The sequence below is a fragment of the Phyllobates terribilis genome, unplaced genomic scaffold, assembly GCF_046119375.1.
Source record: "Phyllobates terribilis strain yellow unplaced genomic scaffold, ASM4611937v1 Scaffold_9__5_contigs__length_417890890, whole genome shotgun sequence".
NCBI lineage: Eukaryota > Metazoa > Chordata > Amphibia > Anura > Dendrobatidae > Phyllobates > Phyllobates terribilis.
Window position 1 is genome coordinate 278,953,071 of NW_027362769.1, and position 25,466 is coordinate 278,978,536.

Consider the following 25,466-nt stretch of genomic DNA (forward strand, 5'->3'; position numbering starts at 1 on the left):
ACCAGGATGGGGGATATCAGAATTGGGGGATATTACCCCTTTTCCAGTGTCAGCAGCAGACCCGCTCCCCCTTAACAGTGCATCTTGACCACATTTTTTGCTTACATTTTTTTTCTATTTTACTCCTCTAAAACCTAGGTGCGTCTTATAGTTCGAAAAATACGGTATATTTTTTATTTTATTCTTTATTTAACAGGTACTATGGTACCCGGGTCCGGTGGAGAGTCTCCTCTTCTCCAAACCTGGGTACCATTCGCACATTGAAACGCATGGAATGCGCATCTGCAGATGCAGTGATGCGGATTCCATGCGGTCCAATGCAAGTGAATGGGGGCGAAAATGCAGCGCTTCCGCAAAATAATTGGTAGTGCTGCGGATTTTTCCGCAATGATAATCCACAGCGGAAATTTCCGCAGCATGTGCACAGCACATGCGGATTATCATTGGGGAACATGGCAGACCTTCTACCATGCGTTTTTTAAGCGTTTCTGCAGCGGAATTGCCGCTGCGGAAACGCTTAACAAACGTATTGTGGGCACACAGCCTAAAGGTAAAGCATGGTAGAGTGTTCATTTTCTTGGAGAAAAGTTTGGAAAAGCTGATAACAGTCAAAAGCAAACAGCTTTGACAAACAGAGGACTTGACATTTCAGAGGAGTTGCACAGGTGTTGGTTGAGGTTTTATAGCAGCCTGAAAACAAATGTTGTGACTGAATGATGAATTATGAATGAAGTCGATGTATAAAACGTAGGTCAAAGAAAAATTGAGGCAATTGTCCACCAATTAACCAGAAAGTTTCTTTCACCTTCAACAAACAGACGTGAATGCTGAAATCTTAAGTAGGCATCTATTCCAGTTTTTCTATGCACTAGTTTGTTTAGCATTTTTCCCTTTGTTATTCCTGACACCTACTACCATTTTATTCAAATAATTTTTAATTATGCACTAATGAAATTTTTCGCAGGTCTCATGTATTAGTTCATGCTTGCTTTTTACTGGTATTAGAAAATAAGTAAGCATGGTACACAGTGTTGATGCGTAATTTGCAAATAGGTATAATAGGGTTACAATAATGTAGACTCATGTCTCCCTTTTTTTCATTTTACCAGATATTGGCAGCAGTGCCATATGAATGGCGTGGTATCAACCTACTGATTTGTTCTAGCATGCGCGTTGTGTTTATTCCACTTTTTATTATGTGTGTGTATCCAAGTGGAAAACCTACCTTCAGTCACCCTGCCTGGGCATGCATCTTTTCTCTGCTTATGGGCATCACAAATGGATATTTTGGCAGTGTTCCTATGATTCTTGCATCGGGGTTAGTTGTACCAGAGCAACGAGAACTAGCAGGTATGATCTCGAATTGTCATTGAATTATTATGTAATGTATATTAACTAATGCTAATTAATACTAATATTTTATCATTACACATCAATCAGCTATAATACTAAAACCACTGATAGATGAAGTGAAAAGCATTAACTAATTTGTAACAATGACACCTCTCAAGGAGTGGAATATAATAGGCAGCTGTTACTCCCCTGTCTTGTGTTCAGAGTTGGGTCTTTCCTCCTTCCCCTTTGGCTGTCTCTCTTCTTGCTAGTCCATGTGGACATGGTGGGACAAGATCTGGATTAACCACACACTTTGATGCTCTTTTCCCTTCTTCGCCAGGAGGCGTTAATTATATTTCAAAAGATCATTTCTGATTTTTTATTTCAGTGAATAAAAGAGAAGTTATACTGAATCTTTTCCAACAATCCTATTTTCGTATATATCATTCTGCTCAGCTTTTCCATCTCTATACCATGCTGTTCATAGATTGAACTGCATATGCAATGTGACAGGTTCCTTTTATATGTAAAGGCAGTACTCAAATTGCACAATAAATAATTAAAGGGAAGTCTATGAAAGAGTTAAGCCAGCACAAGGACTCGTTTATCCAGGGCAGACGTCCTCAGGAGAGATTTAGGCTGTGTGCCCACGATGCGTTTTTGGTGCGTATTTGCAGCGCGTAAACGCTCCAGAAACGCATTGCATTCCTTATCCCATGACTTCCTATGACATTCTGCAAGTTCTGTGTAGAGATGAGCGGTGTTCGACTAGAACTGTTCGCCAATCTCAAATTCGAGCTGTTTTGGGCGGTGTTCGAGTTGTTCGACGAACCCGAACGATTTGCAAAAAATTCGGCTGTTCGAGGTTATGTTCGATAACTGTTCGTGCACCAAAAGCTGTCCTGCATGTCTGGTGCTATTTAGAGCACCAATCATGCAGGGATTGTCTGCCACTCACTGTAATGCCACAGCCATGGTGGTTGTGGCATTACAGTGATTGCCCAAATCGATGGGAACAGTGCCAACAGTGAAACATGAAAAGCCGGCAATTCAGCAGCGGCATACACCGGTACCCGACAATTTAGAACCGAAAGAATAGAGCTTCACACATAGATTAGATAGATATAAACATGTCAGCCACATATATACGAAGTACAGTGAAAGTGCTGCTTACTGTACTTGTCATTTAGCGTAAAGGATTTATCAAAAAAAATAATAGTGTTTTCATGCACCGTCTCTTTAAAAAAGCCGGCCGGCAATTCAGCAGCGGTACCCGACAATTTAGAATAGAAGGAATAGAGAATCACACATAGATTAGATAGATAGAAACATGTCAGTCACATATATATGAAGTACAGTGACAGTGTTGGTTACTGTACTTGTCATTTAGTGTAAAGGATTTATTAAAAAAAATAATAGTGTTTTCATGCACCGTCTCTTTAAGAAAGCCGGCCGCCAATTCAGCAGCGGTACCCGACAATTTATAACAGACAGAATAGAGCTTCACACATAGATTAGATACATAGAAACATGTCAGTCACATATATATGAAGTACAGTGATAGTGTTGGTTACTGTACTTGTCATTTAGTATTAAAATAAAGGATTTATTATTAAAAAAATTGGCGTGGGGTTCCCCTTAATTTTAGGCTCTAGCGGAGGTTAAGCAGACAGCTGGGGCAGATGTTTGAAGCCTGGGAAGGGGGTAATACCCACGGAGCTTCCCAGGCTACTAATATCAGCCCCCAGCTGAATACATAGCCTTTACTAGCTATTAAAATGGGGGACCCCCCAAAAAAAATTGACGTGGGGTCCCCCCTAATTTAATAGCTAGCAAAGGCTAGGCAGACAGCTGGGGGCTGATATTAATAGCCCAGGAAGGGAGCCATGAATATTGGCCCCCTCCCAGGCTAGAAACACCAGCCGTCAGCCGCCCCAGAAATGGCGCATTCATAGGATGCGCCAATTCTGGCACTTAGCCTCGCTCTTCCACACTGCCCTGGTGCGGTGGCAGGGGGTAATAGGGCTGGGGTTGATGTCAGCTTATAATGCCAGCTGACATCAAGCCCAGGTTAGTAATGGAGAGGCGTCTATAAGACACCCCCATTACTAACCCCATAGTCAAAGTTAAAAAAAAACACAAACACCCAGAATAAAGTCCTTTAATTGAAATAAAGACACAATTCTTTATTGTTCTAAATTAAACCATACTTACCGTCACGCCCATTCCAGCTGAAGCCAACGATCTCCTGTAATAAAAATAAAATAATAAAGCAACCTCATCCTTACCTTTCCATGGTTCCCACGACAGCTTCAGCTCTGCTACATCGAGATGACAGGCTGGACCGCAGCAGAAAGCTGCCATCCAGCCTGTCATCCCGCAGACACTGAGAAGCGCAGGCATGCTTGCGCTCCACATTGTCTCTCTGTGACGGCATAAAGATGAGCCGAGGTCATGTCCAATGAACTCGGCTCACCTCATGCACGTCACTGACAGCGTGGGAAAATTCTCCTGCACTCAGCGCTTCAGCGTGGGAGAATTCTCACACTGAAGCGCTGAGTGCAGGAGAATTCTCCCACGCTGTCAGTGACGTGCAGGAGGTGAGCTGAGTTCATTGGACATGAGCTCACCTTATGCACGTCACTGACAGCGTGGGAAAATTCTCCTGCACTCAGTGCTTCAGCGTGGGAGAATTCTCACGCTGAAGCGCTGAGTGCAGGAGAATTCTCCCACGCTGTCAGTGACGTGCAGGAGGTGAGCTGAGTTCATTGGACATGAGCTCACCTTATGCACGTCACTGACAGCGTGGGAGAATTCTCCTGCACTCAGCGCTTCAGCGTGAGAATTTTCCCACGCTGTCAGTGACGTGCATGAGGTGCGCCGAGTTCATTGGACATGAACTCGTCTCATCTTTATGCCGTCACAGCCAGACACTGCAGAGCGCAAGCATGCCTGCGCTTCTCAGTGTCTGCGGGATGACAGGCTGGATGGCAGCGTTCTGCTGCGGTCCAGCCTGTCATCTCGATGTAGCAGAGCTGAAGCTGTCGTGGGAACCATGGAAAGGTAAGGATGATGTTGCTTTATTATTTTTCTTTTATTGCAGGAGATCATTGGCTTCAGCTGGAATGGGCGTGATGGTAAGTATGGTTTAATTTAGAACAATAAAGGATTGTGTCTTTATTTCAATTAAAGGACTTTATTCTGGGTGTTTGTGTTTTCTTTTAACTTTGACTATGGGGTTAGTAATGGGGGTGTCTTATAGACGCCTCTCCATTACTAACCTGGGCTTGATGTCAGCTGGCATTATAAGCTGACATCAACCCCAGCCCTATTACCCCCTGCCACCGCTACAGGGCAGCGTGGAAGAGCGAGGCTAAGTGCCAGAATTGGCGCATCCTATGAATGCGCCATTTCTGGGGCGGCTGACGGCTGGTGTTTCTAGCCTGGGAGGGGGCCAATATTCATGGCTCCCTTCCTGGGCTATTAATATCAGCCCCCAGCTGTCTGCCTAGCCTTTGCTAGCTATTAAATTAGGGAGGACCCCACGTCATTTTTTTGGGGGGGGTCCCCCATTTTAATAGCTAGTAAAGGCTATGTATTCAGCTGGGGGCTCATATTAGTAGCCTGGGAAGCTCCGTGGGTATTACCCCCTTCCCAGGCTTCAAACATCTGCCCCAGCTGTCTGCTTAACCTCCGCTAGAGCCTAAAATTAAGGGGAACCCCACGCCAATTTTTTTTAATAATAAATCCTTTATTTTAATACTAAATGACAAGTACAGTAACCAACACTATCACTGTACTTCATATATATGTGACTGACATGTTTCTATCTATCTAATCTATGTGTGAAGCTCTATTCTGTCTGTTATAAATTGTCGGGTACAGATGCTGAATTGCCGGCCGGCTTTTTTAAAGAGACGGTGCATGAAAACACTATTATTTTTTTTAATAAATCCTTTACACTAAATGACAAGTACAGTAAGCAACATTGTCACTGTACTTCATATATATGTGACTGACATGTTTCTATCTATCTAATCTATGTGTGAAGCTCTATTCTGTCTGTTATAAATTGTCGGGTACAGATGCTGAATTGCCGGCCGGCTTTTTTAAAGAGACGGTGCATGAAAACTATTATTTTTTTTAATAAATCCTTTACACTAAATGACAAGTACAGTAAGCAACACTGTCACTGTACTTCATATATATGTGACTGACATGTTTCTATCTATCTAATCTATGTGTGATGCTCTATTCCTTCTTGTCTAAATTGTCGGGTACCGGTGTATGCCGCTGCTGAATTGCCGGCCGGCTTTTTTAAAGAAAGCGTCTTCTGAGCAGTTTGTCAGCTTTTGGACACCTTTGAAGGTGTTTTCTATGTGTTTCTATGTGTTTTTGTTTGCCTGCCACTGGTTTTAATGGTGTTCTAAGGTGTTCGACGAACAGTTCGACGAACAGTTCCTCGAACATCCCGGTGTTCGACGAACCGAACCGAACCCGAACACTACGGGGGTGGCTCAACACTAGTTCTGTGCACATGGTCAGGATTTTTTCTGCGCAGATTTTACTTGCAGAAAAAATACGGACATGACCAATTCTTGTGCGTTTCTGCATGCGTATTTGCCTATACAATGCATTGGAAAAACGCATGCAAATACGCATCAAAAACGCATGTAAAAACCGCATGGGTTTTTCTGCCAAGGAGATGCAGAAATGCTCAGGAAAATTTCTGCATCGTGGGCACTAAGCTTAGGCTATGTGCCCACGATGCAGAAATGAAGCAGAAAATTTCTGCTTCATTTCTGCAAGTCCTCTCCCGAAAAAATGCATGCGGAATTCCGCAAGCGTTTATCGCGCAGTTATCGCACGTTTTTCGCTCGTTTTCGACATGCGGAATTGCCTTGCGTTTTTTCATGCATTGAATAAGGCAATTCCGCTTGCGGAAACGCAAAATTAATGAACATGCTACGGATTTTTGAACGCAGCATAAACGCTGCGGAAAAATCCGCAGCATGGGCATAGAACTTGCGGATTCTCATTGGGGACCATGGGGTGCGGATTACCAAGCGTTTTACAAAAACGCTTGTAATCCGCAACGTGGGCACGCAGCCTTACTGCAGAATCAGCAGCCAAGGGTCAGCGGTGCTAATACCTAGAATCCATGTATGAGCTGTAAATGAATAGAAGAAAGGTAGCACTCACTATAGGTATGTGGGATCTGCAATCTTTATTTGGATAAAGACATACGGGAGCAGCGGTGCAGGAGGAGTGCGGGGGGGTGAGCATTACTGGACTACGGCTTGATTGTGCTTCTACGGGTCCACATGTGAGGGGGCGGGCTACTCATGGGATATCAAGGTAAGCAGCACCTACCTCCACACCTGCAACAAAGCTAATGAAAGTGCTGACAAGTGAACAATAATTAAAAGCAATACATACATTAGTATATAGAATGACAATCTCAGTATTTGATCTCATATTCAATCAAATAAAAATTGACATGTCTAGTTTGTCATTTAAACCAAGGGGACCTAAGGAATTACTATCCAAAATCAATCTACCCTCTTTCTGTAAAAGAATTAGGTTATGATTACCTCCGCAACGAGGATATTCCACCTTAATTAGACCAGCAAAAAATAATTTATTGGGGTCTGAATTATGTGATTCTTGCATATGTTTAATTAGACGGGATTCTCCTTTCCCAGTGATGATCGGCAGTGTTCCCGGAATCTTACATACATAGGTCTGATTGTTTTGTTTATATAAAAGAAATGGCACGGACAAAAAAGGCCATACACTACATGGGTCGTTTTACAACTAATAAATGCATTTACTGTCCTTGTGACAGAACCTAGTTGAAATGTTTTAGCTGTTAAGTGCTGCTGGCAAAAGGGACAGTGGCCGCAGTTATGGTTGGTTACCTGTTGGAATATTTTTTTGTAACCAGTCTGTTTTTTCTGGAATTATGTCATTTCTCACTAGCATATCTCCAAGATTGTTTCCTCTTTTATATGAAAACAGAGGTTTTGCTGATGCTGTAATATTAAGGTCAGAGTCACTTTCTAATGAATGCCAGTGTCTTCTGACAGTGCATGAACAGCATTATCCATATTGGTGTGTTGAAAGGTCAGGGAAAATCTATCCGTGTCATCTGATATTTTTTTGACTAACAACTCATTTTGTGTTTTAACATTTACCTGTCCTATTGCGTCATTTAGAAGGGAGTTGGGGTAACCTCTTTCCAAAAAATTATTTAGCAATTCTTTTGATTGTTTTTGAAATTTGCTATCTTTATTGTTAGTTCTTCTTACTTGCATTAGTTGACTATAAGGGAGGCTTTTTTTTAGTGTGCATAGGGTGGGCATTGTTGAAGTGTAACACTGCATTAGTTGCTGTAGGTTTTTTATTTGCAATCTCCAATCAATAATGTTAATACTCACATCAAGAAAATCGATTTTATCACCCCCCCAACAATGAGTGAACTTCATGTTTTCTATATTAACATCATTCAGATATTACAAAACTATTAAATTCAGCCTCAGCACCTGCCCATACAACAAATACGCCATCCACATAACGGAGGTAAGTACGGACGTGTTTGATGTATGGGTTGGACATATTCATAATATACTTTCCTTCAAAAAAAAATGCTAGAAATAAATTAGCAAATGTGCAAGCCACCGGCGCCCCTATGGCTGTACCAAAGCATTGGTGGAACCATTTCTGTTCAAACATGAACGAATTAGGAGACAAAATAAAGTCTAAAGCATCAAAAATAAACAAGATGAGAGCAGGATCTTTTTGTTGGGACTGCAATATAGCTCTTTGTTATGCTGGCGTGTCCTTTAATAAAATAAAATAAAACTCAAAGGACACGTCGGGGTCCACCGGACTGCAGAGGAGCTGCAGCAGCTGAGTCCAGAGGAATGTTCAGCTAAGCACAGAGAAAGAAATGAACTAGTGTTTTAAGTGCACACACAAGTAGTAACTAAACAAGGTACAATGCTGGGAGTTAGCGACACTCCAGAAACGAAACTAATAAACTTCTGTACTGCAATACACCGCTGTGCAGAGCAGGAAGGATTTGGCAGCATGAAACGCCTGAGCACTAGATGGCGGCGTATAGAGCTGCAGATAGCTGCAGGCCAGGAAAGACCTGGAACCTAAGTTCCTAAAGAGGAGGAGGATCTCTGCAGCACCCAACACATGGGTGCCAAAGCGGCAGTGTGACCACACATACAATGGCGGACCCTGGAATGCTGGATCGGTAGCAAGGACGCCTCCGTGGCGTGAACTCCAACCGGTGAACCGACACTGTAGAACGTGCTGCTCACAGCATTCCCCTAGCCCTAATTAATGGCTAGGATGACTAGGGAGCTTTCAGCAGGAACCCTTGACAATGACTCTCACACACTGCATTTACTGCCAGAGACCTCACCCCAGGTTAGAAAGAGATAGACTAGGCACTGGGGCGGAGCCCACGGAGCCCTTAAATACACTAGAGACAGCCCCAGCCCCCCAGGACAACCAACAACGCTGTACCAGACAGCAGGAGGCGTGGCTTAGCGACACATGACCGTGGGAGGGCGTGGCTTAGCGGCACATGACCACAAGTGGGCGTAGCTTAGAGGCACATGAGCAGAAACGCAGAAAACACACTTAGAATCCCTAGAATGGAACCTAAATGCTGACAATTACTGACCAGCAGGAAAGGGCCTGACCAGACGCCGCGAGAAAGCCCTGCTCCTGCGTACCGGCCTAACACTCTTATTCCTTCAATCCCTATATCCTGGGGTGTCTGGGTGTACAAGCTCTCTACATCAATGGATGTCCGTTTCCAGACTTCTTGCCATTGTAGGTCATAGATGGATTTTAAAAAGCACTAGTGTCTTTTAAATAGGAAGAAATAATTGCTATAATGCATCTACTGCATGCACCACTGCATCTATGGTCCTAACGTTGCCCATTTCTTGGTGCTTCTTCAAAACAGCTTGAACAGCACATCCTGAAACCCCAGGTTGCTTTCATATCTTTGGCTCAAAACAACTGTTTTGATGCAGTATAACTAGATATAACCTAGTGTCTTGTTTCTCTACTCAGATGATCATGTATAATCTGTGACATGAAATTGACTTCTACAAACTCACCTTTATAACAGAGTTTGGCAGGTGCTCACACAGTTTTTTAAATTCTGTAATCAACTATTTCTGTTAATAACCGTGTTTCAACCTACTTATGAAAATGATGATAATTATCACCTATTTAGTATAATTGGTTACTCATTCACCTGACTATCATCCTACAAAATCCACAACTCTGTGCAAGTGTACGTTGAAGAATCAATGCATTTTTTAAGACAAAGGGCGGTCACACCAAATATTGATTCGATTTAGATTTCTCTTTTGTTCATTCACTTCAACCATTTTTCATAATAAAATTCTGCTAAGATATAATTATAAAAAACCTACAAGAAGCTAAATGAACATAAACCCTGCTGTAAATAAATAAAAAGCAAAAGTGCATTTAAATAACATAGGGTTCTTAGTAACACTGTTTTTGATTAAAAATAGCATAAAAGCCATCCCAACACGCCAAGGCGACCCCATCCGGGATGGTCCTACTCTGTCTAATATTGAAAACCTTACCATATGTCAAAGTTGACCTCAGTGTGTGAATAAAGGCAGGAAAAGGACAGGGTCCCGAACTGTGGACACCAGCCTTGGGAAGCTATTTAAATGTAATTTCCAGAATCCCGAATGGGGTCGTCTTGCCGTGGTGGGATGCCTGTTATGATATTTTTGATCAAAAACAATGTTACTAATAACCCTATGTTATTTAAATGCACTTTTGGTTTTTATTTATGTATTTACAGCAGGGTTTATGTTCATTTTGCTTCTTGCAGTTTTTTTCTGATTTGTGGCCATTGTGAACATGTGTTTATGTGCTGCATGTATACCAGCTTAAACCAAGCTGAATTTTTTGTAAATTTTTTGTATTTTTTCTTAAGATATAATTATGTAGGCTATATCAGTGTTCTTCATTTTAATATGTTATTTAGTATCTTTATTTTGCTTGCTCAGTGTATTGACATAATTCAAACTGTCTCTTTTTTATTCTACAGGAAACACAATGACCGTATCATATATGACTGGACTTACACTTGGTTCAGCCGTTGCGTATTTTGCCTACAGCCTGGCTAGCAAATCTCAAAACATTTGCTTTCATCCGGAGATATACAACAGTTCCTTGCCACCAAACATTTAATCATTGCTATGAAGTTTATGACCTAGCTTCTTCTTTTTTTTAAACTTCTTACACAAGTTTATTTATGGTGTACTAATTACTCCTGTTTGCTCTCTGATTAACCCTTTATTGAACTGTTCTTGATTTTCTATTGTAAAATTTTGATTGCTTAGAGTATGGGTGCAGTACATAATTCTAGAAATTGGAAATTAGCAAGTCAACATTAGATTTCTTTAAGACTTCTCTTGTTCTTATGAGTTTAAAAAAGGAGGAGTTGCTAACATGAGGCAACTCATTTAGCTCTAACCAACCTTAATAACAATCCTTGTGTGTGAGTTAGTCTGTACCTAACTTACGATTATTCAAGTCGAGTGTCTGGAAGATCATAGGCCCCAGGAAAAATATGTATCAGGGCCTGGCCAGCTACAGCTTGTATTACTACACTACCTTATGCCATTTATGATACTGGTGTCTTCTTATGTGGCATATAGACCTTTGGGGCCCCATAGACACTTTCACCTGGATGCAACTACTACCTCTACAGTCTTCATAAATACACACCTGTGGATATGACGCAGGGAAATGTGGTTACTGTCCTTTCCCAGTTATAAGCAACATTTCTGCTAAGGCTTTCATATCATTACAGTATTTAATGTAATATACGTTATAAAAAAAAAAAGCAAATGTCTGCAATTAGAGATGATCGAACTGATCTGAGGAGATTTGAATTTGAATCGAATTTCCTGAAATTCACAGGTTCCCGCAAAGTCGAACAATCTCTGAGTCAATTACATGCGGATTAGCACCCCAAAAATGCCCTGCACCATTTCACACACAATCCTGAAGAGTCTTAGAGCAATGATGACAGATGTGGCCAGGTGAGCTTCCCTTTAATGCCCTGCACCTATCATATAACATGGTCTAGTGCAGCCAATCAGGGGGGACTATCACAGCCAGTACAAAAGTTGGGAGATAACCAATCTGTGCCATTTTTTGTTTTTACACTGTAGAGATAGAGGTCAGAGCACACAGCTCATTTCACATGGGATCAGAAAAGAACATTGAGTTGCAATCAATAGAGAAATGAGAGAGTTAGGGCAGGTGGTTGCAGTAGTGCTAGTGTAGTTGATTAATGACATGGTGTATCCAGTATCTATTCTACTCTACCTATATTAAAATCTCTCTCCCTTCACCCTTAAGGCTATATTAAAGATAAAACAGATTGCATACAATATTGGCAAACTACAAAATTTTCTATACACTTTTGCAAGGACATTAGGCTACTTGAGATTCAGGAAAAAGAGGAAAAAGCCAGCTCACCGTAACTGCTTGTTTCTATTCAGAGCCCAGAGAAAATGTCACTGACAGAGACCATAACAATCATGTAAATAGTCAGGATATCCAGCTCAACAAAGTAAAAATCTTCAGCTTTCTTTGTTAAAATAACTTTCACATCTGTCTGTAGTGCCTAAATTAGAAATGGTGGGCTCTGCACCCTTAGGGTACTTTCACATTGCGTTCTGTGTCCCCGGTGGGGTATGCGTCCGAAATCCGCAGTTGCCTACATCTGAGTGTCCGCCTCCTGTAGGTGTACACTCTTGAAAAAAGTGCACGGCACAGCGCACATTTGCTCTGCTGTCACCACTGCAGTCTATGGCCCCTGTCGGCACATACATGTGAACCCCGTTTTGCGGGCGATTTTGGACGTATGCCCCGATGGGGACACAGAACACAGTGTGAAAGTACCCTAACTCATGATGTGCTAGGCAAGGATAGAAATGCATTTAAGTAGCTTTTCGTTCCGGTGAGCACAATGTATATTTAGGTCCCAGAGATTAGGGAACAAAGGAGAGTGTAGTTGACATAATTCAAGCAAGAAAATTCATTAAAACTTAAACTGCTGCAGAGGAGGTGTCATTGCGCCTCCGATTTATCTGTAATTTCACACACATTATAATGAACTATCAATATATTGATTCGTTCAGACATCTGCTGTTTTGCTCTATGTACATTTCCATTGCTTGTATTTTCTTAGTATTGCGCTTCTTTCTTAATAAAAAGTGGCTATATATTGACACCTCCTCTGCAGGAGCTCAAGGATTTTTTTTTTTATAAACTGATTTATTATATATTTTGAACAGCATACATAATATAAAAAAGAAAATTGAATTATGTATGGTACATTTTATAAGGTATAATAACATAAAACCATAGCTTCTAATATAAGTGAGATCCTATAAGATATCTTACAGTAATTATCCCACAACTAGATAATGTAGAAACTTGAAATATTAATTCAGAAACGCAAACTTTTCCGGTACTATTTGTACGATACCATTCAAAAGAAAAAAGTGGTAAAAGGAAGCAAAAGGAGAATAAAGTGGAGAAAGAAAGACAGATAAGTAGAAAAAAAGAAAGAAAGCGGTGTGGGGGGCAGCGATGGGTGTTAAAGACTATGAGATTGAGAAGTAGTCTCAGTTATCAACTACTTTATTTTTCGGACTATAAGACGCATCTTACCATAACACGCACCCCAGGTTTAGACAGCAGAAAGCAGGAAAACCATTTTTTATATTAATTAAAACTTCCCCAGTGGTTTAAAGTGGAGAGGTTATTATCCCTAATTTTTATGTAATAGAGTAGAATAGGGAGGTAATAAATCTATTGTTAGTGTCTTTCTGCAGTGTGTATTATACACACACAGCTCTGCTACATAAGCCCGTGTACATACACACACAGCCCAGCTACATAAGCACATGTACATACAACAGCTCTGCTACTTGCACATATAGACCCACACAGCTCTGTTACCTGACCATACAGACATACACAACTCTGCTACATATGCACTTATAGATAAGATACCCACAGCTCTGCTACAGGCACATTCACACGCACGCTATACATTACCACATCTTGCAGTTACTGATCAGGACCTGAATTGAGACTGCATGCACTGAGCAGCTAAAGGACCTGCGACACAATAAGCTCAAAGACCTTTCAGGTCATGTGATCAGCAGGGCCAGACTGGGTAAAAAAAAACATAGAAACAGAAAAAACTGAGGGCACTTCTAATACAAGAAATAGGTGTGAACAGGTGCTTACTAGGAGAAGCTACCTCCATATACAATTAACAAATAAAGTAGCACTCTGTAACGCTAAGGATCTAAATATGAAGTATGAAATATGAATAGCATTACTGCTGTAGAAAATAGAAATAAATGAGAAATCTTAGCCCATAAATTGGCCAATTCATGTGTACCTGACAGCTGCAGTAAGACGTTTCTCAATGTCAGGACCCTACCAATGTGAATACCTCTCTAAGGGACATCCGTCTGCTTATGTGTGGGAAAGTCAGATCCTACTGCAATTAAAACCACCTGCGGCATAGGGGTGGAGTGCTCTGTCAAAGCTTAAACATACAAACAGAAAAAACTGACGGCACTTCCAATACAAGAAATAGGTGTGAACAGGTGCTTACTAGGAGAAGCTACCTCCATATACAATTAACAAACAAAGTAGCACTCTGTACCGCTTTTTGGGTAAAAAAAACAGCCCTGCCACACAAACCCCACCAGCCCACATACTATAAGGGTATGTGCACACAGTCGGTATTGGCAGCGCTTTGAATGTAGGATACTTTATGCTGCGTCCAAAGTGCTGCACGCAGGTGAAGCCACATGTGTTCATTGAACCATGCGGATTCACCGCATCCTATTGATTGCACTGATATAATTTTTCTTGCGGAGGCTAGCGTCTCTGCAAGAGAAATTGACATGCTGCGGTCTGGAAAGACGCGCCACATGTCCGTGTCTGAGGGTGATCCGCAGGAGCACGGAGACGCATAGTGGACATGGATTTCTACAAATCCCATCCACTATGCTGTAACATATGTCCGCTGCAGCAAGTGCGCTGCGTGCTATCCGCAGCAATTACTGATCGTGTGCATGTACCCTAACACTCATTACCCCCGATCAGTGAATTTTGCTTTACTTTGTTGTGCCCCTCACTCTCCTAAACGGAGTTATTTGAAGAGCCGCATGTGAATGGCACCACAGTGCGTATGATCGGCCACAGCTCCATTTACATGGTGCTCTACAGAGCTCCGATTCTCGGGATCATGGGGGTCCCAATAGTCAGATCTCCCTCGATTGGACCGTTATCCCCTATCCAGAGGAGAGGGGATCACTTAGGATAATCCATTTAAACAGGTTTTCCAATATTTATTTTTATTTGGCTATAGTAATATTGAAAATACTAAACCAATATTGACGCCTCTCCGACAACAGGACAGGAGAAGTGGTACTGTGCAGTGTATATATACATGACAGGAGAAGTGGTACTGTGCATTGTATATATACAGGACAGGAGAAGTGGTATTGTGCAGTGTATATATACAGGACAGGAGAAGTGGTACTGTGCAGTGTATATATACAGGACAGGAGAAGTGGTACTGTGCATTGTATATATACAGGACAGGAGAAGTACTGTGTATTGTATATATACAGGACAGGAGAAGTGGTACTGTGCAGTGCATATATACAGGACAGGAGAAGTTGTACTGTGTATTGTGTATATATACAGGACAGGAGATGTTGTACTGTGTATTGTATATATACAGGACAGGAGAAGTTGTACTGTGTATTGTATATATACAGGACAGGAGAAATGGTACTGTGCAGTGTATATGACGCGCCCCCTGGGACATATTCCTTTTTGAGGGGAATACCCGGCACCGGATCAGATGGGGGGTTGTAGTCTCCGAGCGGCTGTGACCCGGTCCCGTGCCCAGGGCGTCAAGCTCAGTGTTATGTGGCAGTCTTTACTGATGTTATTAAAGTTCGTTGTGTCGACTACGCCACCCGTTGTGATGCGGTCACTGTGGCCGCCGCTGCGGCAGGGTCCGCTGAGGCTGATGGTGGATGCGCAGCTTGGTGGGATAACCCCCAACGGGAGGGGTATAGCCTCAGAGGGGACAGGCGCAGAGGATGGGGGTTGTGGTGGTGCGGTGCAGCCGGTAATGATGACAGACTCGGGTAGTGCAGTTAAGGGTCTTTACTTACTGCAGATGTTCCTGGTCACTCTAGCTCCAAGTGACCTCCCGAGCCGTGCTGCGTCCACCAGGTCCTGGATCCGGCCAACCCCCAAACAAGTCCAGAGCGTGGCCCTGAGCTCTCCCTCTGTCCTTCCTTCAGCCGTCCCCACCAGTGATTCACCTAAATCCGGCTCCCTCGGGCCTTCTGTTGGGCAACCTTTGGCCTCAGGTTCCCTGACCCTCCATGTGGTCTGCCTTCAGGGTGAATGTAGTGGGTGACCGTGACAGACACTGCCCACGGTCTCCGGTCTCTGGCTGGGGAATGTCTTTACCCCCACCAGCTTGGGTTCCGGTACCCTTCTGCTGACTCCTCACCCGGTGTTCTTATTTGGGTTCTTGGGTCCCTTCTTTGTCCCCCTCTGGGTCTTCCTGCACTCCACTCTCTCTCCAGGGCTGTTGTTTCTTTCTCTCTCTCTTGCTGCAGGCTTGTCCTCTGCATCTGACTTCCTCTCTGCGTCTGACCCTGATTCTAAGTTGGTGCCCTCCTTATATATCCCTCTATGTGTGAGCTCAGGTGACCAGCACCCAATGAGCTCCTACCACTACCCAGACTGCTCCCCCTATCTGCCCCTACACTACATGGGATGTTCCTCCCCCCTCCCACTCCAGCCAGGAACAGGCTCGGTCGCACCTGCACATTTCTAAGTGGGAGTGCCGTCGGCCTGCTCCTCTGGAATGGGATGTATGTAGTGCATGCAGTCTATCTGAGCTCAGTTCCACACTCCTTCCTTACCCGGGAGTGGAATATCACACCTCTGGGTTGAGGTGCAATACTCCTGTAGCAGCCGAATCCTCAGGGTGCTACATTCCCCCCTGGTAAATCACAGCACGTCCTCGGGCTGCAAAGACAAAAAACACCAAAACATACAACATTTTATAAACATGTAAAACATATTAAATATTATACGAAATACTATATAAATATATATATAAACTTTTTCAGGTAAACAACATTCTCGTCGTCTCTTTCTCTCTTCTGTTCCTCTGGTCACCGTGCAACTCGTGACCAGGTAGAGTGCGACAGTCTTTTGGAAAAATGGTTTTTCCTATAAAAACCGGTAGGGGGCGCTTTAGCAAGCGCAACTATGTACAGGGAAATTTTGGCCGTTCTCAGTCCCCGGCCAGGTAAAGGGAAAGGGATGGCTGCTCACAGTCCTCAGCCTGGTATGGAAAGGGTTACAGGTAACAGTTCGCTGGTCCCAACGGGGACTATTTTAGCAGCAACAACAGTTCCAGTTTCAGTTTCAGTTCCGATTCACTGTGCCCCGACAGGCAACTATATACAGTCTCCTGCTCTGCCGCACTCAACGGCGTCTGCCTCCTGCTCTTATCTTACGGCTGGTGGTTTCTTCAGACCCGTCCGGGTCCTCTTGCTCCTCCTCCTCGCACCGCAACTCCTCCTCCGTCAAGCGATGCACGTGGAGGGCGTAAGGTCCCTTGGCACACTTGTGCCGGGTGAACGTTACCTCATCACCGACGTAGAGGTCACGGCCTTTGTGACCCTCTGGCAGGTGGGACTCGACGTCCCGTCGTGTAACGAAGACGTCACCCATGGTGTTCCGGTCCCTTATGAAGCCCCACCCATGCTGCGCATTAAACTTTATTACCGTCCCGATGGTACGGGGACGATCTGCTGCACGGGGGTCCCTTCTGGTCCGACTCTTTTGCTCCGCGCTGCGGGTCTGGGCCCATTGCTCTTTGGCCTGCCTCTCTTCCCGCTCTCTCTTGAACTCTTCCAGCTGTTGACGGCAACACTCGGTACGCTCTGCTGCAGCTGCCCGAGTCTCTCCGGTGAACCCCATCAAATCTTCTCCCGTGGGGTCCCACACGAACTGGGCTTCCTCGAGTGGAGGCGAGACCCGAGTCACGGGCTTCGGAGCCGGGATTAGGGGCTCACACAAGGGCCCTAGTTTTTGCTGCCGCTCTAGCTCCAAGAATCCTTCGGGCCAGATGAAAGGCCGACCGTCCGGCCACGTTAGCTGGCTGAAGGGGTCCTCTCCCAGATGTGGCACCCTAGGTATTACGGGCGCGGGCGCGGTGGTGGTGGCGCCCGGGTTGCCCAGGCCTTGCGGCCAGGCCTGGGGCACCTGGAAGGTGAAGGGCACCGTTAGGACGGCGGCGCCCTGGGTTACCCGGCCTTGCGACCAGGCCGGAGGCTCCGCGGAGGTAGATGGCTCTGCATTGGATGCGGCGCCCGGAAATGCTAGGCCCTGTGACCAGGCCGGAGGCTCCTCTTCCGGCGCCACGCTCCGGGTCACGATGCGTGACGTCATCGGGGTCGCGACGGCGGCTTCCGGTCGGGGCCTAGTCGGTGGCGATGTCATGGCGGTCTCGGGTACGGCCGGGGGACCTTCGGGCTCTGCGACGGGGAGCTGGGGCAGGTAAGCGGTCTTCCGGTATGGGGTATAGGCATCCCCCTTACCTGCTGCCATACGTCTCGCTCCCTCTTCTGCGCCGTCTCCGGCCTTGGGTCCTCCCGCGTCATCTGCAGAGGCAGTCGATGTCTTCTTCCAAGGGAGCGGGTTAAGTGGACGGGTTCCAGCTTGCTGGGCCATCTCCCGGCCCCACTCCGCCAGGATCTCCCTCTGCACTCGGGCCATCCTTCCCGCGAGGCCCTCCAGGGCACTCCGCGCGCACTCCCGATCTCGGGGAAGCTGCGCCAGGATCTCCGCTAAGCCTAGCGGGGTTGTTGACTCCAGCAGGCTCCTGACCATCGGGTCGGTGCTGCTCTGCTCTGCTTCCGGCAGGCTCCTGGCCAGCGGGCCGGTGCTGCTCTGCTCTCCTCCTTCTTCCTCCAGCAGGCTCCTGGCCAGCGGGCCGGTGCTGCTCTGCTGCCGCTCCATTCCCGGGTCCACTCTTTCTCTCCTCGACTCCGGGTGAGCTTCTCCGCTACTCCTCATTAGACCTCTTGCCTCCGGGTGCGCTCGTTCTACCCTGCTCCAAGCGACACCCATCTTTGCTCTTTTCTTTCGTCTCCTCCCACTTCGAGGGCGGTCCCGGGGCAACTCGGTGACTGTCAGCTCCAGGGGGAGTTCTTTCACGCTGACAGACACCTCCAGCATCACAGTCTCTGTTGGTGGGGGCGGTTTCCACTTTTGGCGCCATTTTCTGTCCTGGCCCACGATGGGAGGTGGCCTCTTGCCCTCCTTTGGCACGCCCATAATGGCGTCCGCTGCTCTTCCAAGGCGGGAAATCTGCGGTTTTGGCGGGAAGCGTCGCCCAGTGGCGGGAAACTCTGCAGATGGCGGGAACAAGTTGGAAATGGCGGACAATCGGCGGGAAACGACTGGTGATGGAGTCCGATGGCGTGGACCCTCCGGAACCGGCAGGAGTCTTCTTTCTGAGGTACACTTGCACTTTTCTTCAGGCACGCAGTACCCGGGTGTTGCGGGCACGTAATCCTGCCGACTACGCCAAAGTTGACGCGCCCCCTGGGACATATTCCTTTTTGAGGGGAATACCCGGCACCGGATCAGATGGGGGGTTGTAGTCTCCGAGCGGCTGTGACCCGGTCCCGTGCCCAGGGCGTCAAGCTCAGTGTTATGTGGCAGTCTTTACTGATGTTATTAAAGTTCGTTGTGTCGACTACGCCACCCGTTGTGATGCGGTCACTGTGGCCGCCGCTGCGGCAGGGTCCGCTGAGGCTGATGGTGGATGCGCAGCTTGGTGGGATAACCCCCAACGGGAGGGGTATAGCCTCAGAGGGGACAGGCGCAGAGGATGGGGGTTGTGGTGGTGCGGTGCAGCCGGTAATGATGACAGACTCGGGTAGTGCAGTTAAGGGTCTTTACTTACTGCAGATGTTCCTGGTCACTCTAGCTCCAAGTGACCTCCCGAGCCGTGCTGCGTCCACCAGGTCCTGGATCCGGCCAACCCCCAAACAAGTCCAGAGCGTGGCCCTGAGCTCTCCCTCTGTCCTTCCTTCAGCCGTCCCCACCAGTGATTCACCTAAATCCGGCTCCCTCGGGCCTTCTGTTGGGCAACCTTTGGCCTCAGGTTCCCTGACCCTCCATGTGGTCTGCCTTCAGGGTGAATGTAGTGGGTGACCGTGACAGACACTGCCCACGGTCTCCGGTCTCTGGCTGGGGAATGTCTTTACCCCCACCAGCTTGGGTTCCGGTACCCTTCTGCTGACTCCTCACCCGGTGTTCTTATTTGGGTTCTTGGGTCCCTTCTTTGTCCCCCTCTGGGTCTTCCTGCACTCCACTCTCTCTCCAGGGCTGTTGTTTCTTTCTCTCTCTCTTGCTGCAGGCTTGTCCTCTGCATCTGACTTCCTCTCTGCGTCTGACCCTGATTCTAAGTTGGTGCCCTCCTTATATATCCCTCTATGTGTGAGCTCAGGTGACCAGCACCCAATGAGCTCCTACCACTACCCAGACTGCTCCCCCTATCTGCCCCTACACTACATGGGATGTTCCTCCCCCCTCCCACTCCAGCCAGGAACAGGCTCGGTCGCACCTGCACATTTCTAAGTGGGAGTGCCGTCGGCCTGCTCCTCTGGAATGGGATGTATGTAGTGCATGCAGTCTATCTGAGCTCAGTTCCACACTCCTTCCTTACCCGGGAGTGGAATATCACACCTCTGGGTTGAGGTGCAATACTCCTGTAGCAGCCGAATCCTCAGGGTGCTACATATATATACAGGACAGGAGAAGTTGTACTGTGTATTGTATATATAAAGGACAGGAGAAGTTGTACTGTGTATTGTATATATACAGGACAGGAGAAGTGGTACTGTGCAGTGCAGGGGCGGACAAAGACTGCAGATGACCCCTGTGCAAGAAATATTTCTGGGCCCCCCATCTTCATAATGCAACAATGTTATGTAAACATATAGACTTTTATATTTATTACTAGTTTAGAACACAATTATAAAATCTAAACAATAAATGTAAGCTCGATATTTAAAAACTGAATATAACACAAAGCAGTCATTCCACTGATACATCATATTTGGATGTGCTTATCGTGGCCAATCACTTATCAAGTGGTCCAGACTCGCACTACTTTACATATTGGAGGAAATAATACTGTAGTTAGGAGAAATGTGTTTTATTTTCAAAACTCTAAGAGATTACCCAGAACTGTTTTTTTTTTTTGTTTTTTTTTTACTATGGGTCTATGAGCTAACAGGCAGATTGTGGGTAACTTCCTGCCTGTCCTACCCAGTTCTGGCATAGAGGGGTCACAGACGGCTTCGGTCTGTGATTCTGCTGCTTCATATAAACAGAGCATCTTTTTTTTTTTCCCGGCTGCTCTGTTGATGGGAGATCACTGCCAATGTCATGATGATCGACAGGGGGTTCTCCCCGCAGAAGCCGCTGAATCACTGGCAGGAGCCGTCTGTGATCGCTGTCTGCCAGCAGAGTTCGGCATTAAAATGAATATAGTTCTTTAAAGTGTACCAGTCATTTTATTTAGTATTATAAAAAATTGTTTGTTAAATATACACTGGGCACTGCAAATAGCTTGTGATTGGTGGGCGCCTGGGCCCTGAGACCCCCACCAATTGCTCAAAACACCACTCTGAAGTACGCTGCTCTTGTAAGCAGCACACACATAGAGCAGTGCATGGGGTGAATAGTAGTCCTATGGGTCCACACACTGGGTACGTGCTGCTTACAACAGCAGCGCAAATCACATATAAGGGATCACACCAACCACTTGCACTGGGAATCAGGACTGCAATTTATTTTAAGGGATGTAACAGGCTCATTTGAACAATTGTACTGTACATTGGGTCAGTATGACGCCCATGTTCAACAGACAGGAAACTGACCCCATAATGACCCGTGTACCAGGGGGACTTCAGCGATTCTTCATACAGACTTATGGTCTATGTGGGATTGCAGCTTGACCTTGCCAGGGACAAACTGCACTAGTGCATGTCACTGGCAGCCGCTGTGCACACAACTTATGGATATGTGACCACTGCTGCCAAAATGTTCATATATGAATTTTTGATTTCTTTAAAACAATACTATTCCAGAACTTCCACAGGAGAGGCTGCATGTCTTACCATCCAGTCAGTCTGGGCCACAGTCATCTTCTGCTGAAGCTTCCTGCTCCAAGCTATGACTCCAGGACACAGAAGACACAGGGATAGCATTCACTGTCAGCCAATCACAGATGTGATTATAAAGAAAAGTCTGTGATTGGCTGACAGGCAATGAGGCACAAATGTCAGTGTGCAGTGTCTATACCTTTATAAGGCTATGTGCCCACGATGCAGAAGTGCTCTGGATTTTTTCCTGAGCGTTTCTGCATCTCCCTGGCAGAAAAAACGCATGCGGATTGTACATGCAGATTGTACATGCGGATTGTACATGCGTTTTTCCTGCCAGGGACATGCGGATGTGAAGCGTTCTTCACTTGCATTTCCGCATGCGGGTTGACAAGCGCTTTCCAAGCGATTTTAGCATCACTTGGAAAGTGCTTGACAACTTGGTCACAGGATTTATATAGTGTGACTCCAAAGAATGTTTAAAAATAAAAAAATAAATCTATACTTACCTTCTGATGGCCCCCGCAGTCTTGCTTCGCTCCGTTCTCCCTTGCCGGCAGGAGGACGAGCGCAGCGGGGGCCATCAGGAGGTAAATATAATATATATTTTTTTATTATTTTTTTTACAGTTTTCTATGGTACCCGGGTCCTGAGGAGAGTCTCCTGTCCTCCAGACCCGGGTACCATCCGCACATTGAAACGCATGGAATGTGCATCTACAGATCCAGTGATGCAGAATCCATGCGTTTCAATGCAAGTCAATGGCGGCGAAAATGCAGCACTTCCGCAAAATAATTGGTAGTGCGGCATTTTTTTCCGCAATGATAATCCGCAGCGGAAATTTCCGCAGCATGTGCACAACACATGCGGATTATCATTGGGGAACAGGGCAAGCCTTCTACCATGCGTTTTTTAAGCGTTTCTGCAGCGTTTTTGCCGCTGCGGAAACGCTTAAAAAACGCATCGTGGGCACACAGCCTAATGGTGTATGAAAGGGTGCTCTGGAGACACCTCTTATAGTGATCAGGACATGGTTAATGCCCTGCTTCAGAGATCTCCTCTCTCCCAAGCAAAATTTCAGTGAGAGCTGCCCTTAGGATTGCTAGAGAGACAAATCAGAACCCCGCTTGACTGCAAGAGACATTTAGGAGACTCTGTATTTGTGGTACATTGTTCTACTGTTCAGAGGCACCTGCAGAAATATGGCCTTCATGGAAGAGTCATCAGAAGAAACCTCTCCTGCGTCCTCACCATAAAATTCAGCGTCAGAAATATGCAAAAGAACATCTAAACAAGCCTGATAATTTTTAAAATGTAAAAGATGAAAATATATATATATTTTTTTGTCTAAAATACAAAGGAAATGCGTCATCTTTAACTTTAGGCCTTTTAGAGATAAATTCATCTATACTATCTCAAAAGGCTCAAGCTGAAGGTTTTACAATGGTCCTCACAGTCCCCTGATCTGAACATCATTGAATATCTGTAGCTAAACCTCAAACTAGCAGTGCATGCAAGATGACCCAGGAATCTCAAGGAGCTGGAAGAATGGACGAAAATCCCTCAAACAAGAATTGAAAGACTCTTTGCTGGCTACAAAAAGCATTTACAAGCTGTGATACTTGCAAAAGGTGGTGCTACTAGGTACTAACCATGCACGGTGCCCAAACTTTTGCATCAACCCATTTTCCTTTTTGTAATTTTTAAAATGTAAAAGAAGAAAATGTTTGTTTTTTTTTGTTTAAAGTACGAAGGAAATGGTGCGTCTTATAGTCTGAAAAATACGGCAAATAAAAAAAAGCCTATACATGTTTGGTATCTACAAACTTGTAATCATCTGGGGAAGGAATCACAATGGCAGGTCAGTTTTAGCATTTAGTGAACATGGTAAAAAAAAAAAAAACAACAAATGTGGAATTGCACTTTTTTTGCAATTTCATCGCACTTGGAATTTTTTTCCCGTTTTCCAGTACACAATATGGTAAAACCAATGGTGTCGTTCAAAAGTACAACTTGTCCCTAAAAAAATAAGACCTCACATGGCCATTTTGACTGAAAATAAAAAAGTTATGGCTCTGGGAAGAAGGGGAGCAAAAAAAAGCGCAAAAACGGAAAATGGCACGGGGGTGAAGGGTTAAAAACTGCAATTTTTTTTTTTCTTGTGTTATCTTTGTATAATATTTACATTTGTTTTGTGATCTGAAACATTTAAGTGTGACAAACATGCTGAAGAATAAGAAATCAGTAAGGGGGGCAAATCCTTTTACACACCACTGTGTGGGATATGTATGGGGCCAATTTTGGGGCAATAATCTTGAAAAATAATTTCACATCTATGTTAATCATCTATGTTAATCAGGGAGATTGGTTGATAGCTTGAGCACATGTTTAAGTCTTTTCTAGGTTTCAGTATGACTGAGATATGGGCTTCCAAGGTTTGTCTAGGGAATGGATTTGAAGTTGTGACAGAGTTAAATACTTTAGTTATGAAAAGGTCAACTCTGAAGCTAATAACTTGTAAAATTTAGCAGTGTATCCATCAGGTAGGTGACTCTTGTTTGGTGGGGACATCTTAATAACTTGTAATGCTTCTTCATCATTAAAGGGCTGTTCTAGGGTACTATGTACTGTATATCCTCAGATAGAGAGTGAAGAGCAGTTTTTTCAATATATTGGTCTATTTTTGTCTGGAGACACGATGGTGATATATCTGCATATTGGCCTTTAATGTTGTGCGGAGATTTGTAATAATTATTAAATGCTTCAGCAGTTTGTCAGGATTCATTAACCTCCACATTAGCTGAGGTACGAATGAATGGGATATACAGTGGGTACGGAAAGTATTCAGACCCCTTTAAATTTTTCATTGCAGCCATTTGGTAGATTCTAAAAAAATAATTTTTTCTCATTAAAATACACTCTGAACCCCATCTTGACTGAAAAAAACAGAAATGTAGAAATTTTCGCAAATTTATTAAAAATAAAAACTGAAATATCACGTGGTCATAAGTATTCAGACCCTTTGCTCAGTAATGAGTAGAAGCACCCTTTTGAGCTAGTACAGTCATGAGTCTTCTTGGGAATGATGCAACAAGTTTTTCACACCTGGATTTGGGGATCCTCTGCCATTCTTCCTTGCAGATCCTCTCCAGTTCCGTCAGGTTGGATGGTGAACGTCGGTGGACAGCCATTTTCAGATCTCTCCAGAGATGCTCAATTGGGTTTAGGTCAGGGCTCTGGCTGGGCCAGTGAAAAATGGTCACAGAGTTGTTCTGAAGCCACTCCTTTATTTTTTTTTGTTGCTGTGTTTTTCATCAGACCAGAGAATCTTATTTCTCATAGTCTGGGAGTCCTTCATGTGTTTTTGAGCAAACTCTATGCGGGCTTTCATATGTCTTGCACTGAGGAGAGGCTTCCGTTGGGCCACTCCGCCACAAAGGCCCAACTGGTGGAGGGCTGCAGTGATAGTTGACTTTGTGGAACTTTCTCCCATCTCCCTACTGCATCTCTGGAGCTCAGCCACAGGGATTCTTCTTTACCTCTCTCACCAAGGCTCTTCTCCCACGATTGCTCATTTTGGCTGGACGGCCAGGTCTAGGAAGACTTCTGGTGGTCTCAAACTTCTTCCATTTAAGGATTATGGATTTCACTGTGCTCTTAGGAACCTTGAGTAATGCAGAAATTCTTTTGTAACATTGGCCAGATCTGTGCCTTGCCACAATTCTGTCTCTGAGCTTCTTGGGCAGTTCCTTTGAGCTCATGATTCTCATTTGGTCTGACATGCACTGT

At 44.9% G+C, this 25,466-nt stretch overlaps 1 protein-coding gene across 3 annotated transcripts in view; it reads left to right on the forward strand.

The window, feature by feature from the left end:
- SLC29A4 (solute carrier family 29 member 4) overlaps positions 1–23,793 on the forward strand; it is a 524,342-nt gene extending 500,549 nt beyond the window's left edge. For all 3 annotated transcript variants that reach the window (XM_073647822.1, XM_073647824.1, XM_073647823.1), the window contains 2 exons: positions 1,110–1,350; positions 10,457–23,793. In XM_073647822.1, coding sequence (XP_073503923.1) covers positions 1,110–1,350; positions 10,457–10,599 — 384 coding nt within the window. In that variant the 3' untranslated portion in view covers positions 10,600–23,793. The remainder of the gene's footprint in view (positions 1–1,109; positions 1,351–10,456) is intronic.
- Positions 23,794–25,466: the final 1,673 nt, after the last annotated feature.